The sequence below is a fragment of the Lissotriton vulgaris genome, chromosome 5, assembly GCF_964263255.1.
Source record: "Lissotriton vulgaris chromosome 5, aLisVul1.2, whole genome shotgun sequence".
In the NCBI taxonomy this organism is placed as follows: Eukaryota; Metazoa; Chordata; class Amphibia; order Caudata; family Salamandridae; genus Lissotriton; species Lissotriton vulgaris.
Genome location: NC_141693.1, coordinates 1,278,568,114 through 1,278,581,790, shown reverse-complemented (window position 1 = coordinate 1,278,581,790; position 13,677 = coordinate 1,278,568,114). Strand labels below are relative to the sequence as shown.

The window sequence follows — 13,677 nt, the reverse complement described above, 5'->3', positions numbered from 1 at the left end:
AGGAAGCAGTCATTCCCGGGGGCGTGGGGGCTGCCTAGCAGTGCGCATGCCCAGAACTTTGCAAATGAGAAAAAGCCAGGTGCAGGCGCAATTTACAAGTGTGGAGTGAGTGAGCCCCAGGCAGCATGAATCACTCACAAAGGAGTTCATGCACTGCACCTCCATACTCAGCATGGTTTAAGGAAACTCGACCCACTCCCTCCCGGGCATCAAACACATATGTACCAAGAAACTCTGAGAAGAGCCTGCCTGCTGCACTGACGGCTGGTGGTATGTGTGCCTGGTGAAAGCGTGCACTGACGGCTGGTGGTGTGTGTGCCTGGTGAAAGCGTGCACTGACGGCTGGTGGTGTGTGTGCCTGGTGAAAGCGTGTACTGGCGGCTGGTGGTGTATGTGCCCGGTGAAAGCGTGTACTGACGGCTGGTGGTGTGGGTGCCCTGTGAAAGCGTGTACTGACGGCTGGTGGTGTGGGCGCCTGGTGGAAGCAGGAGCATTCACAGTGATAGAAGACACAAATAAAACTGATTAACAGGAGGGGAGGAGGGGGGGGGGGGAGTAAAAGCAGAGGAGCATGATTCACAGCTGAAGATACAAATGAAGCTGACTGCGAGGGGGAAAAGGGAGGGGGTAGTGCAACCAGAGTAGCCCGATTACAGCAATAAAAAAAGTTGGCAACTGTGCACGAGCTCGTGAACGCAAGCTGAAGGCCAGCAAAAGCCTCTAGTGGCAATTTTAAAAGCCACTTACTAAATGTTTCGACGAGACAGTACATGCGCTGTCTCAGGCGAGACCTAAAAAACAGATGGCACATGGCTACGTTGCTGCTCGCTCCAGAGTTCATTAGGTCAGGTGAGGGGGAAGGCAGGGCGGACACCCACCTCTGGCCAATTGCATGCTGTCTTTCTTAGGAAGGACGCATGCAAAGGCCAAAAGCGGGAGATGAAAGAAGAAAAAAAAGCACACGCACCAGCGTGTGTTCTGAGTCTAAAGTCCTTACTAAATGCCTAGCAAACCAGCAAATGTGAGCTGGCTCAGGCGAGACCTAAAAAGCACTGTTCTCAGACAGTGGTTATCAACTATATCTTATGTCATTTTTAAATTGTAAAAATAAGCACAGACTCAACTTCAACAAATAATGCAATCATAAATAGTAACAATTGCATAAACTGATGTTTGATCAATAATGCTTAAAACTACAGGTCCACAAAGACTCTTGTATCATTTCCATGAAAGAATACACAGCCCCAGGGAAGCACCTTTTCAACATGAAACACTTGGCCATTATATAAACTTATCTGTAGTGAAATACAAATTCCACACCACAATTATTTAGTACTATTTAAATAAGTCACAAACAAATTCCAAGTGGTGCAGATATAGTAAGACAAATTCAAAATGTACAACATAGAAATCCAGAAAGTTAAGATAGTGGTCCCTAATCACAATGAAGGAACGGTTATCTCACCTATAACTAATGGGGTTTGAACTCCTCATCATTACTGCTAAGAGTTTGTGTGAAATAATTTGCTAGTCAAGGGCAAATTGGCGCTGCCACCCGAACAGACCCACCATCAGTGTACATCATATTGTGTGTCTTTACCTTGCAAAAAAGTGTAAATAACTTCCAGCTTAAAACTTAATATTTGCACAAGTTTAGAACCTAGACGCATTTCCTGGGATATCATGGGCTCATCATAGTTTCTGCAGGGCAATACAAAATATACGGGATCCTCTACTTCTGCAACCGCAGAACAGGCAGGACACTTCCAACCTTTTTTTTCCTAATCCCCAGGGGAAATGTATTATTCTAGCATGAACAACGATTCAGCAATTTAACAGTGCAATGGAATCGTGCTTGATGGCATGCTCCAATTAAAATAATATTTACAGCAGCACGGAAAATATGGACTGAAATGTTTAAGACGGACACTTCCAGCCACCAGATTACTGACAGCTAAAGACATGTAATATTAATAGCGCTGACACCATTTTATTTTGTCAAGGATTTTTTTTAATGGCTGATCATCTACTATGCCAAACACAGTATATTGTGTTTAAATACAATAAATACTGCAGACTCAGCCTTAAAATACAATTCCATAGGCAGTCACAGAAAATAACATATGGGAACCCAAAGTTGTTTCATTGCTTTCAAGAGCGGTCACAGAGCTTATGTTGACTTGATTTTCATTTTAGGACTCTTTAGCTAACAAAACCAAAGTGACACTTTACAAGTATTCAGTCTTTACCTAGGGTGAAAGCAGTGGCGTCACTGGGGTTGGTGTCACCCGGTGCAGGTAACTCATGGTGTCACCCCCTCACGACTTACCGCATGGACTACCTCTGTCGGAAATGTACGGTGCTAGGTACTGTCTTACTCCCTCTAGCTCCCTCTTTCTGTATAGCTCCCTCTCTCTGTCTTACTCCCTCTAGCTCCCTCTCTCTCTCTCTCTGTCTTACTCCCTCTAGCTCCCTCCCTCTCTGCCTTACGCCCTCTAGCTCCCTCTCTCTCTGTCTTACTCCCTCTAGCTCCTTCTCTCTGTCTTACTCTCTCTAGCTCCCACTCTCTCTCTTACTCCCTCTAGCTCCCGCTCTCTCTCTTACTCCCTCTAGCTCCCTCTTACTCCCTCTAGCTCCCTCTCTCTCTGTCTTGCTCCCTCTAGCTCCCTCTCTCTGCCTTACTCCCTCTAGCTTCCTCTCTCTCTGTCTTACTCCCTCTAGCCCCCTCTTTCTTACTCCCTCTAGCTCTCTCTCTCTCTCTCTCTTACTCCCTCTAGCCCCCCATCTCTCTGTCTTGCTCCCTATAGCTCCCTCTCTCTCTGTCTTATTCCCTCTAGCTCCCTCTCTCTTACTCCCTCTAGCTCCCTCTCTGTCTTGCTCCGCCTAGCTCCCTCTCTCTCTGTCTTACTCCCTCTAGCTCCCTCTCTCTCTGTCGTACTCCCTCTAGCTCCTTGCTCTGTCTTCCACCCTCTAGCTCCCTCTCTCTCTCTTACTACCTCTAGCTCCCTCTCTCTCTGTCTTACTCCCTTTCGCTCCCTCTCTCTCTCTCTTACTCCCTCTAGCTCCCTCTCTCTGTCTAGCTCCCTCTCTCTGTCTTGCTCCCTCTAGCCCCCTCTGACTCCCTCTCTCTCTGTTTTACTCCCTCTAGCTCCCTCTCTCTGTCTAGCTTCCTCTAGCTCCCTCTCTCTCTGTCTTACTCCCTCTAGCTCCCTCTCTCTGTCTAGCTCTCTCGAGCTCCCTCTCTGTCTAGCTCCCTCTCTCTTTGTCTTATTCCCTCTAGCTCCCTCTGTGTCAGTCTAGCTCCCTCTCTCTCCCTCTGTCTTACTCCTCTAGCTCCCTCTGTCTCCCTCTCTCTCTGTCTTACTCCCTCTAGCTCCCTCTCTCTCTGTCTTACTCCCTCTAGCGCCCTCTCTCTCTGTCTTGCTCCCTCTACCTCCATCTCTTATTCCCTCTAGCTCCCTCTCTCTCTGTCTTGCTCCCTCTCTCTCTTGCTCCCTCTAGCTCCCTCTCTCTCTATCATACTCCCTCTAGCTCCCTCTCTCTGTCTAGCTCCCTCTCTCTCTCTCTGTCTTACTTCCTCTAGCTACCTCTGTCTCCCTCTCTCTGTCTTACTCCCTCTAGCTCCCTCTCTCTCTGTCTTTCTCACTCTAGCTCCCTCTCTCTCTGTCTTTCTCACTCTAGCTCCCTCTCTCTCGGTCTTTCTCACTCTAACTCTCTCTCTCTGTCTTCTTACCCCCTCTAGCTCCCTCTCTCTCGCACATTAAACCCACTCTCTGCCGCTTTCATGTGGTTTCTCTTTTAAAGCTTTTCAAGATGCAAAAAGAAATCTGTGTACAAGGCACCAGCGAGTTTGTAGACGTGAGAATGTTACGATATGTAACAGCTAAAGTAAAAGCTAATTTCCAAGCGGTTAATAACCCCCCCTCCCCGCCCCCCCTCCCTCTTTAGCACTGTGTCTTTTTCCATATAAATGGCGGGGGCCCCTCATTACTACACTTTTCAAACTTTATCTAATGAGAACATTTTAATTCGAATAGGTGAGAAAATATCTCGGTTCGCTTTTGTTTTTAAAGTGGATCGAGTCTCTCCGAGGCCTTCAGGTGCGGTGCAGGGGGTGCCATGTACAGAGGCCTGCTGGGGGGGGCGGGGGCGCAACCAGATGGTGTCACTCCCATGTGAGGGTGTCACCCGGTGCGGTCCGCACCCCCCGCACCCCCCTAGTGACGCCACTGGGTGAAAGTGGGATATTTGCAAAGAAAATACCAATAGTTGACTAGTCACCACACTTAATACTTGGTGCATCTGTTAATTTCTTCATTCCAGTGATAACCACCACATGCTGGCCATTTTTTAAACGGATGCCTCCGACTGCCCAATCCTAATAAATGACACATAATTTCTACAGGTTGCCCACCAACCTTAAAATACATACATATTTATACAAAGACACACACCTCATCATCCATTAGTAGCCAGCACCTTCCATTCGCCGTATTCCACAATCGTGCAAACTAACCCCTAGTAATGATATGCTTAACTCTGCATCTGCAAAGGGGCCATAATGCTTCTTATATAGGACTCACAAACCTACACCTGCAGACCGTTCCCTGGTCGTAAATGTACATATAAATACACACAGCAAAAAACTCAGCTGGCTAACACATGGTCTTAAAAAGGTACCACTGTACGCTCCCATCCCACAAACATACACACTGCCGCATCTTTCATGTAAACTGGCCTAGATTTGCACACCGTATCCCCTAGGTGCCCCCACTGGTAAGTCAACTAAAAAACATCTTTCAGCAAAACTGCCCCTTGTGTCGTTTGTAATCAACATCTATGACCACTGTTCCACATTCCTATAATGCTTAAGCAGCATCCCTTCATCGGCTGTCCACTTTCTAAATATAAACCGCTGCTGATTAACATATCTTTAGTTTGATTCCGATATCAACTCTACAGCCAGATCCATTTTCTTTTTATAGCCCAGCATACTTCTGCCACTGTCCCCATTGTTGATACATTCCTCGACAGTCGCCACACGTCAGGCGACTTGTCCCTAATTTTATAAACATGCCAAGCATCTCTCAGCTGTATTGTTCCATTGACTTGCAGGTATTGCTATTCGCATTCTGAGCATACACAGCTCTTATTTAAAAGCTAGTACCGCGAACATGAAAGCAAACTCCCACTTTCCCTGGTGTGGGGTATGCTACCACCAGACACACCAGGTGCAAAGGCTAAAATACTCAAGCTATATGCCTTTTCAGCTCTTGAATCATTTTCACTTAGGTGCCCGTTTAGAGTGCAATTCCTCTAAGAGAGATGCACTCTCCACCTGTCACGCACTCTCACCTGGTGCAGGGAGGTCAGCCCGTCCACATTGGCAGTGTTGATGTCCGCCCCACGAGCCAAGAGCCGCTTCACCTCCTCGGTGTCCCCACTGGAACAGGCAGCTAGAAATACGGCACCATCCTCAAAACGCACCCGGGGCCGCCGCTCCCCGCTCTCCTCCGGGGCAGCCGACGCTGCCTCAGAGCCCCGCCAGCGCCGCAGCTGCTCGGCACGGCGTGCCCGTGCAGACTCGGCCCGCCGTACCCCCAGCTCCGGCTCTGACATCCTGGGAGCCGCGACCCACGAACCGTTCGACTGACACTCAGAGCTCCCCAGCTGCCATCTTACTGTTCCCGAAGCATCTCGGGAAGCCGACTGACGCCATCTTACTATTCCTGATGTACCTCGGGAAATCTGAGACGGCTACTTTACTGTTGCCAATATCATCTGACTCCAACAAACACCGTCGTATAGCTTACTGGGTACACCGGAAGGCATCACAATATTGCTCCTATTTGGGAAAAAGTTGATCCTTTAATATATTTTCTATGGACGAATAGCATCCCGGCTCTCTAAAACGCATTAGAGCATAAGGCTGCAAGTAGCATTTTTTCCAAATTGCTGCTTCTAGTTCTAATCCACATTTTAAAATGCCTACAATAGGAACAGCGATGATCTGATGACACAGCTGTCAAAAATAGATGGGCGTATTATAATGTTTCATAACTTGTCACCATTAAAATACTCGTCATCAACATTGAAATCTATTGACATTTCCAGCTGCCTAGCAATTGCACCTTTGTGAATTTCAGAGTCCTTGATTCAGGAAGTATGACTCCCGCGACTGACCAGCTTTTCATCCGTAAATAGCATTTAGCATTCTAGTTCATTCACGCAATTATGTGACGCAAGTAGTTTTTGACTGACTTCAACATGGCCGACTTTGAGGGACTTACAAGTACACATGCGCAGTTCTGTATTTTATTTGTCTGCACATTTATTGGTCCGAGGTATTCGTTAGAACATTTGGCGCCCTGGTTCTACGATTGTCGAGGCGAGTGGACTCCGTCAGAGACCAACGGTGATGACATGCTCATTTGTTCCCTGACGTCCCTTTAGGCACAACGAGCGAAATAACTTCCTTAGACTTCATTTTGTTTGCATGACCGGTCTTTAGACTTGGCGCACAAAACGGGCTGTTACATTGGGTGGTGAATGGGGCTGGAAGGTATGTTTACATAATCCGGAGATATTTTTTTCTTCTCTAAGAGATATAGGACCAGCAATTCTGGCATGTGAGAGAGGACGGTGCGTGTTTACAGTTTGCCTGTATGTTACATTTCTATGTTTTGGCTGTGTTTAAGTGTGACATTTTAATGAATTGAACGATTTTATCGCGAATTGACAAAGTTAGTTATTTCTCCACAAGAAGGAAAATCTAACTAATTGCATCTTCCGTACAATTTAGTAGCCTAATTCAGGTCCGCACATAATTTGAGGACGTCTTGACTTAACATATAGGAATGGCATACAAATGTAAGTCGCCCAAGACAGTCATTTCTTGATTAGTTTGCTCCTTGTCTCCCTCTTTCTTCTGTTATATTAGAAGAAGGAAATGATGAGCCTCAAACAGTGTAGTCTTTACTGTAAATTATTCAATTTTTTTTCAACTATGCTTAATTTAGGCCCTGGAAATATTTATCATGGACCAAACCATGCATTAGATAAATCTGTGTAACGAGATAGGTGCTACTATGGTGTGGGATGATGCAACTTTTAACAATCCAGGATGGCACTTAATCCTATTGTGCTCTGAATGCGCTGTACTACACAGTGCGGCCAATTGTCTTGCAGTTTACATGTTTGTACTGCATTTGTGGTTTATGTCTCGCTGCCTGCAAAGAGCTTCTGTGGGGAGCTAATTGTCCTGTATTTTATTCCCCAAATGTTCCCTCACAGGACAAACAAGAGTAGAAGATTGGAGCTGATATTATAGACTGGGTGCCTTCTACTTGGCACTTTTGCGATTACTTTTCGTGCTGTAAAGTAATCCCAAAAGTGGCAAGTATCTAAAGCCATGATATTTAAGTCCCTGCGCTATCCACTGGAGGAATTGATCCTTGCATATATAAAAAATATCCAGATACTCTATGGGAATGCTAACAGATGTGTATCTCCCCCAACTATTTGAAAAAATACTAAACAAGATGCAGGAGTTTCTTGGCCCTGAGTAGCTCACAGACCTGAGTAGCTCACAGACATGAACACTTCCCATGCTCCTTCCCTGATCCCTCAAAATTTAAGGTCACAAATAAGGTAATAACACTTATCTTACTTCAGGGCATTCACTTAAAATATATCTCACCTTGAAACGGATGCTCTATCTTAAATGACCAATAATCTCCATAGTATCACCATGGTTAAACTTTGAGGCTACATCTTTTTAGTAATTGGTTACTTTCATTACACATACATTATATATGTCTTAGAATCCTGCAGTAGTTGGCATACTTTCTATCTAAAAGCATACAAATCTGGATTCAAGAAATATTTTTTAGGCTTGGTCTTGATTTTGGCATGTTATGTCACTTTATACCTTTTTACTTCATGCCATTCTTACTTCTATTTCTAATTTGGTTGATGCTGCAATGGAATTTGTTTTTCTAGACACCTTTTCAGGAGTTGATGCAGAAGAAATTCTTGTTAACTCCGCAGTTTCTGTGTTAATCCTGGTATAGGGTTGGGTGGGGAAATAATAATTTTGTCGGAGGGGGAAAGGTATTTTTATTTTTTGGGGTCTTTTGATTTTTGCTGTTGTTTATTATTTTACTAAGCTGTTTATATAGTTGCTAATACATAGCTCATTGGAGTGCGTTTTAGATTTCTTTTTATGTCCCCTCCAGGACAGATGTTTTAACACATTTATTGGGTATCCCCTATAGGCAGCTTTAAACTTTGTTATCACAGACCTATTTCATACAATACATAGCGTGGGCTTTGGGTTAGCTCAGTGGTTTCCAAACTTTTTTCATCTACGGCTCCCTTGACCAATTGGCCGCGGCTCCCCATTACAAAATTTTCTTTTGTGTTTGTATAAGTGTAAGTAATCCCGACCTCTGTAGTGCACCATTTTAATCCCTGAAAATAATTGGGATGAAGGTGTGGAAAGCAGTTTTTCTCTAGATTATCCTCAAACACTGCTTGGCGGTAGTCACCTCTGAACCATTCAATAATTATCAAAATAAAGAGGCGGGCGCTGGGAACTGGAAAGCAGGAAACAGATTTTTTATTTCTCCGGAGCAAAGCACGTCAGATCGGACAAACAAGGTATCGTCTCGAGGTGCTCTCTAACTGCATCTCTGTGTCCTAGCCTTTTATACAGTGGTTTATTACTTTATTACAAGATAGCACATTCCTGGCATTACTTTGAAGTACAGTAAAACATTTCTGGAATCCCCGCTTCAGGCTCGTTCCCACACGTATTCACAGTGGAGGTCCCCAACCTCAGCAGGTGATGACTATCGCGCAGCTGGGCCTTCCGTCAGGAACCGGAATGTGTGTAATGGGTTAGATCTCATGGGGTGGTGACACTGATTAATCCCGGCTCCTTTGATGAGAGGCGAGATCCTACAGTATAGGGGCAATAAACTGTATCCGCAGGGTTGGGTGATGGCCTGGGATCGGATCGAACAATCAGGTGCAGGGGAAGGGGTTATCAAAGGGGCTGCTTGTGTGAAAGAGATGAAAGGGTATGTGGGTCCGGCACGGGAAGTTGCTCCGGGGCAGGGTCGAGCTGTGAATGCGTTTATGGTTCATGCATGTGTGCATGGGGGCTGCCAGCGCACTGGGGATGTTAGCGAGGTCAGGGAGACGTGCAGGCGATTGGCAGTGCACGAAGTGGCCATGGTGTCTAAGATGGGTGCCGCTTACGTGCTCGTACGGGCCCAGGTTTGGACAAGATGGCGCCCGCAATGTTCACATCGAAATCTAATTTTCCACAGTGTACCCTTTGAACATGCTTAAGCCAGCTTGTCAATTTACATTAATACCCATCATGTTTTGTATCTCTGTCATACAAGGCTTTTACATGTTCAGATTTAGTGTCCAAAGTCTTAGGGCATATAGAGTTCGTGAAAAGAGAGCACAGAGGCGGTATGCATTGTATCCCCAGGCAACAACCACATATTATGAAAAAAGGTACCAATACTATCATCCATAACTTCCAACCCCAGTCTTTCAAAGTGCTCCAGAACCAGCTCCCAAGTGACCAGCCTTCTTGTTCCTGATGGACCGCTGATGAAAGTCTGTGGAGGTGTTCAATTGCTTTGAAAACTGATGGTGAGTTATCCGGTGCAGCAGCTAGATCCGATGATGCGGCATGCTCCTCCACGATCCGCTAGCACCACGTCTAAGACAAGACGGTTTTGTAGAGCCACCAGGCGGACCGCCTGTAGCTCGGCTATATTATTCGTGAGGATGCCAGCCGTGATATTCAATGCTGTTTCGACTGCTTGGTTCAGATGACGGATGGCTCGACTGTTTGCCATCGGACCCCAGAGAGGAATGAGTCCTTTTGCTGCATCAAGAAACTGTGATGCGGTGGAATCTGCTTGTTCTATGTCTTTTGCTCGCTTCTGCCTGTGGTGATTTGCTGGTGCAACATATGTTGGGGGGGGGGGAGGACAAAGGCAATGTAACGGGTGCCTCCCCAGCCCTTTGGGAGCCAGGTGTAGGCTTTTGTACCGCAGACAAAGTAAATGTTCGGAGAGGCAACGAAAGATGGAGGATCAGCAGTGTTCAGAGTCCTTGTGATGCGGCAGGAGCTGTGACCCACGATTTTCGTCCCATGACCTTCAATGCAGACAAGGCCTGAGACGTTCACCACAGATAGGGCCACAGTCAGAGTTGCGGCTGTCCGTTTCCGAAGGTAGGAGAAGGTGGGTCTGGCTGGATTGTTGAACACCTGCATTTCGATTCTTTATTTATCCTGGATGTTCATTTGAAAAGTGGTGTTGGAAGTCAGAGGGCAAAAGGGAGCAGAGGTATTTCCTGTTTTGTTCAGCCAGAACTCATTGTGGAACTGTGCAACTGCTTCATCGGATGTTGCATTGTCTTTGTAGCTCCCTTGTAGGAGTATCAGCCAGGCGCAAGGCAGGATCCATGTGCAGAGAAAGGTGAAGGGGATGGAATGTTCAGTTGCATGTGGTAGCAGCCCACAGATCCAGCAGTTTGTAGCATTGGCGGCAAGGTTATGTTGGTGCAGCAATTGTACGAATGAATTGTTCCAAAACTCTTTGCGTCGTTCTTGGAGTTGGGGTGAAAGCGAAATGAGATAATGTTCTTTCTTGGTGGTGGGCTGCACAGTGGGTATCACTGTCTTGTGAGCAGGAGCACTTTCTTCCACGATCCAGACTGTGACCATGAGTAAGAGGCCGACGAGGGAGGCAATGAAGAGTGCCATTGTTTTTGTGCTATGCAGCTTGGTAGTCTTGGGGTCTTTACGATGGGTCTTCGGACGTCCGGGATCTTCCCTCACCTTCAAGAGGCTGGGGGACTGGCAGGACCACATACTTTGTCTGGCGTCTCTCCTGGTAGCCTTTGTAGTGTTAGCTACCGCTCTGAGATTTTCGACTTAGTTAGTGGTCTGCTTGGCCGAAGCACTCTCCTTTCATCGCAAGTTGTACCCTTTTCTGGATGGCACAGTGGGATTGGGAAATTCTGCCAATACAAGTGTCTTTTTCTGGGTAACAGCTTAGGGCAGGTCGGTCTTTCGTCAGGAGCTCTTCTTGGGTGTCCACCTTTTTGGTCGCTGTTAGGGTTGAGGATATCCTTTGACAATGGTGTGCATGCAGCCAATGTAGTTTTCCTTTTACTCCAAGTGCAGTTCGGGTAGTGATCAAGACTTGCCAGGGTCCCATCCACCTGGGTTCCAAGCTTTTCGTTCTTTTAAAATTTCGGACCAACACGTTGTCCCCAGGTCGGATGTCGTGTCCGGGGCCCCTGGATGCGTCTGGTATGGCTTGCTGCACCTGTTGGTGGATAATAGTTAGTGTTTTCGTTAATTTGTGCAGATAATCAGACATTAGGATGTCCGGGACATCATGGATGGATGTTGGCTTTGGCGCGGCCCAAATATTCATAGGCCGGCCGAAGACAACCTCGTACGGAGTCAGGTGGTGTTTGGTTGGAGTGGAGCGCATTGATAGAATGCCAGTGGGAGGGCATCAGGCCATTTCAGTCCTGTGGTGGCAACTATCTTCGCTAGCTTTAGTTTCAGTGTGGCGTTGTGGCGTTCTATCAGGCCTGCAGATTGGGGGTGGAAAACTGCGTGAAATTTCTGTTTTACACCCAACCCTTTCAGTATGAGTTGGATAACTTTGGCTACGAAGTGGGGGCCATTGTCGCTCCACAAAATCCTACAAAGGCCGTAGCGTGGGAAAAACTCCTTCAACAATACCTTGGCAGTGGAGTTAGCGGTATTGTCACGAGTGGGGTAAGCTTCCACCCATTTGCTAAACGCACACACAATCACTAGCACGTATTTTATACCATGGCACTTCTCTAGCTGAATGTAATCCATTTGGTTGATTTCGATGGGATGGTCAGGGACGCCAAACCTTCCCCGAGGTACTACAGTCCCTTTCCCTGGGTTGTGTTGTAGGCATATCATGCACTACTGAACTACGTGCTTCGCTGAGTCTGATATTTTGTCGTTGTGCCATACTCTGGTGATTAGCTCAATCATAGGGGCAGTTCCTATGTGTGCAGGTGAGTGTGCCATGGTCAGTATGGGGATCGGGTAAGCATTGGGCAGCAACCATTTGTCCGTGTCTTTCATCCTCCAGCAGCCTTCATCGTCTTTTAGTCCCACCGTGCCCATTCAGTCAGTTCATGTGGTGTACTTGTCGATTGGATGTCTTTTACAGTCTCCCTAGCATCTGTCCATTTATCTGCTTGTGACCTGGTCACGTACATTCGTGTTGTCGTTCTGTTTTCGGCTGTGGTTCAAGCAGTGATGTCGGCCAGTGCATTTCCCTGTCTTACATTGTCCGTCACTTTCTTGTGTGCTTGGCATTTGATTAAGGCCAGTTGTTTGGGGAGGATGACTGCTTCAGTCAGACCGGAGACTAGATCACCGTGTAAGATTGGTGTGCCGTGTGAGGTCAGAAATCCCCTTTCTCTCCATAGAAGCCCAAAATGGTGAACCACCCCGAAGGCATACTGGCTGTCCGTATATATGTTTGTTGTCGTCCCTGCTGCTAAAATACACGCTCGTGTGAGGGCAATTAGTTCTGCCGCCTGTGCGGATCGTTGGGTAATGCGGGCTGTTTCAACAACAGTTCGGGCTGTGGTAACAGCTTATGCAGCTGAGGTGGTGCCGTTGGGGAGTTTGATACATGAGCCATCTACCCATAGCTCTCAGTCAGGGTCTGGGAAGGCAGAGTCTCGGAGGTCTACCCTACTCTTAGTCTGTTCGTCAGTGAAGGTCACACAGTCTTGCAGGGGGGTGACATTGGGGTCGTTCTCAGGTTGTGGTAACAAGGTAGCCTGGTTCAAAGTGGTACATCGCTTCAAGGTAATGTGTGGTGCCAATAGTGTCAGTTCGTATTCAGTCAGTCGTGCGCTAGTCAGGTGTTGAGTCTTGGTCTGGTTCAGGAGGGTGTCAACAGCATCCGGTACTAACACTGTAAGGGGGTTCGAAAGTACAATTCCTTCGCTCTGTCTTATTGCGACAGTGGCAGCTGCTACAGCTCGTAGGCAGGCTGGTAAAGCTCTGGCTACGGGGTCAAGAGTGGCAGAGAAGTAAGCACAAGGGCGTTGTTTGGGGCCAATGGATTGCGTTAGGACAGATAATGCACATCCCTCCCTTTCGTGGATGTAGAGGGAGAAGGGTTTGGAGTAGTCTGGGGTTCCTAGAACGGGTGCTGAACAAAGGGCATCTCGTATCTCTTTGAAGGAAGTTTGGCATTCGGGGGTCCAAGGGAGTGGGATGGGAGCATCTTTGGCCAGAAGGGAAAGTAAGGGTTTAACAATGAGACTGAAGTTCGGCAACCACTGTCGACAGAATGAGGTGAGGCTTACCAGAGAGCGGACTTCCTTCTGGTTCTTAGGGATGGGGGTTTCCAAAATGGTCTGGATTCTGTCGGGCATGAGTCTCCTCCCTTCTTTAGAGAAGATGTGGCCTAAGTATGTCATTTAGCGTTTGCACAACTGTAATTTCTTTCGGGAAACCTTGTGACCATTCTCTGCAAGGAAATGTAGGAGTCGGATGGTGGCTGTGACTGCGAACGGAGTGTCGGCTGCTAGAAGGATGTCATCTACATACTGTATCAACACCACTCA

General features: G+C 47.0%; 2 protein-coding genes across 8 annotated transcripts in view; one reads left to right on the top strand and one right to left on the bottom strand.

Annotated features, from left to right (window-relative positions):
• PPP1R12B (protein phosphatase 1 regulatory subunit 12B) overlaps nt 1-6,158 on the bottom strand; it is an 880,212-nt gene extending 874,054 nt beyond the window's left edge. For 5 of the 7 annotated variants that reach the window (XM_086923132.1, XM_086923136.1, XM_086923134.1 and 2 more), the window contains exon 1: nt 5,356-5,746. In XM_086923132.1, coding sequence (XP_086779258.1) covers nt 5,356-5,619 — 264 coding nt within the window. In that variant the 5' untranslated portion in view covers nt 5,620-5,746. Of the gene's footprint in view, nt 1-5,355 lie in introns of all 7 variants that reach the window. The other 2 variants (XM_086923137.1, XM_086923138.1) reach the window with 2 other exon arrangements.
• Nucleotides 6,159-6,361: 203 nt separating this feature from the next.
• The window catches only part of UBE2T (ubiquitin conjugating enzyme E2 T), a 146,966-nt gene continuing 139,650 nt past the window's right edge, over nt 6,362-13,677 (top strand). Inside the window, exon 1 of the mRNA XM_086923129.1 lies at nt 6,362-6,646. The gene's annotated coding sequence lies outside the window, so the exon portion shown is untranslated. The remainder of the gene's footprint in view (nt 6,647-13,677) is intronic.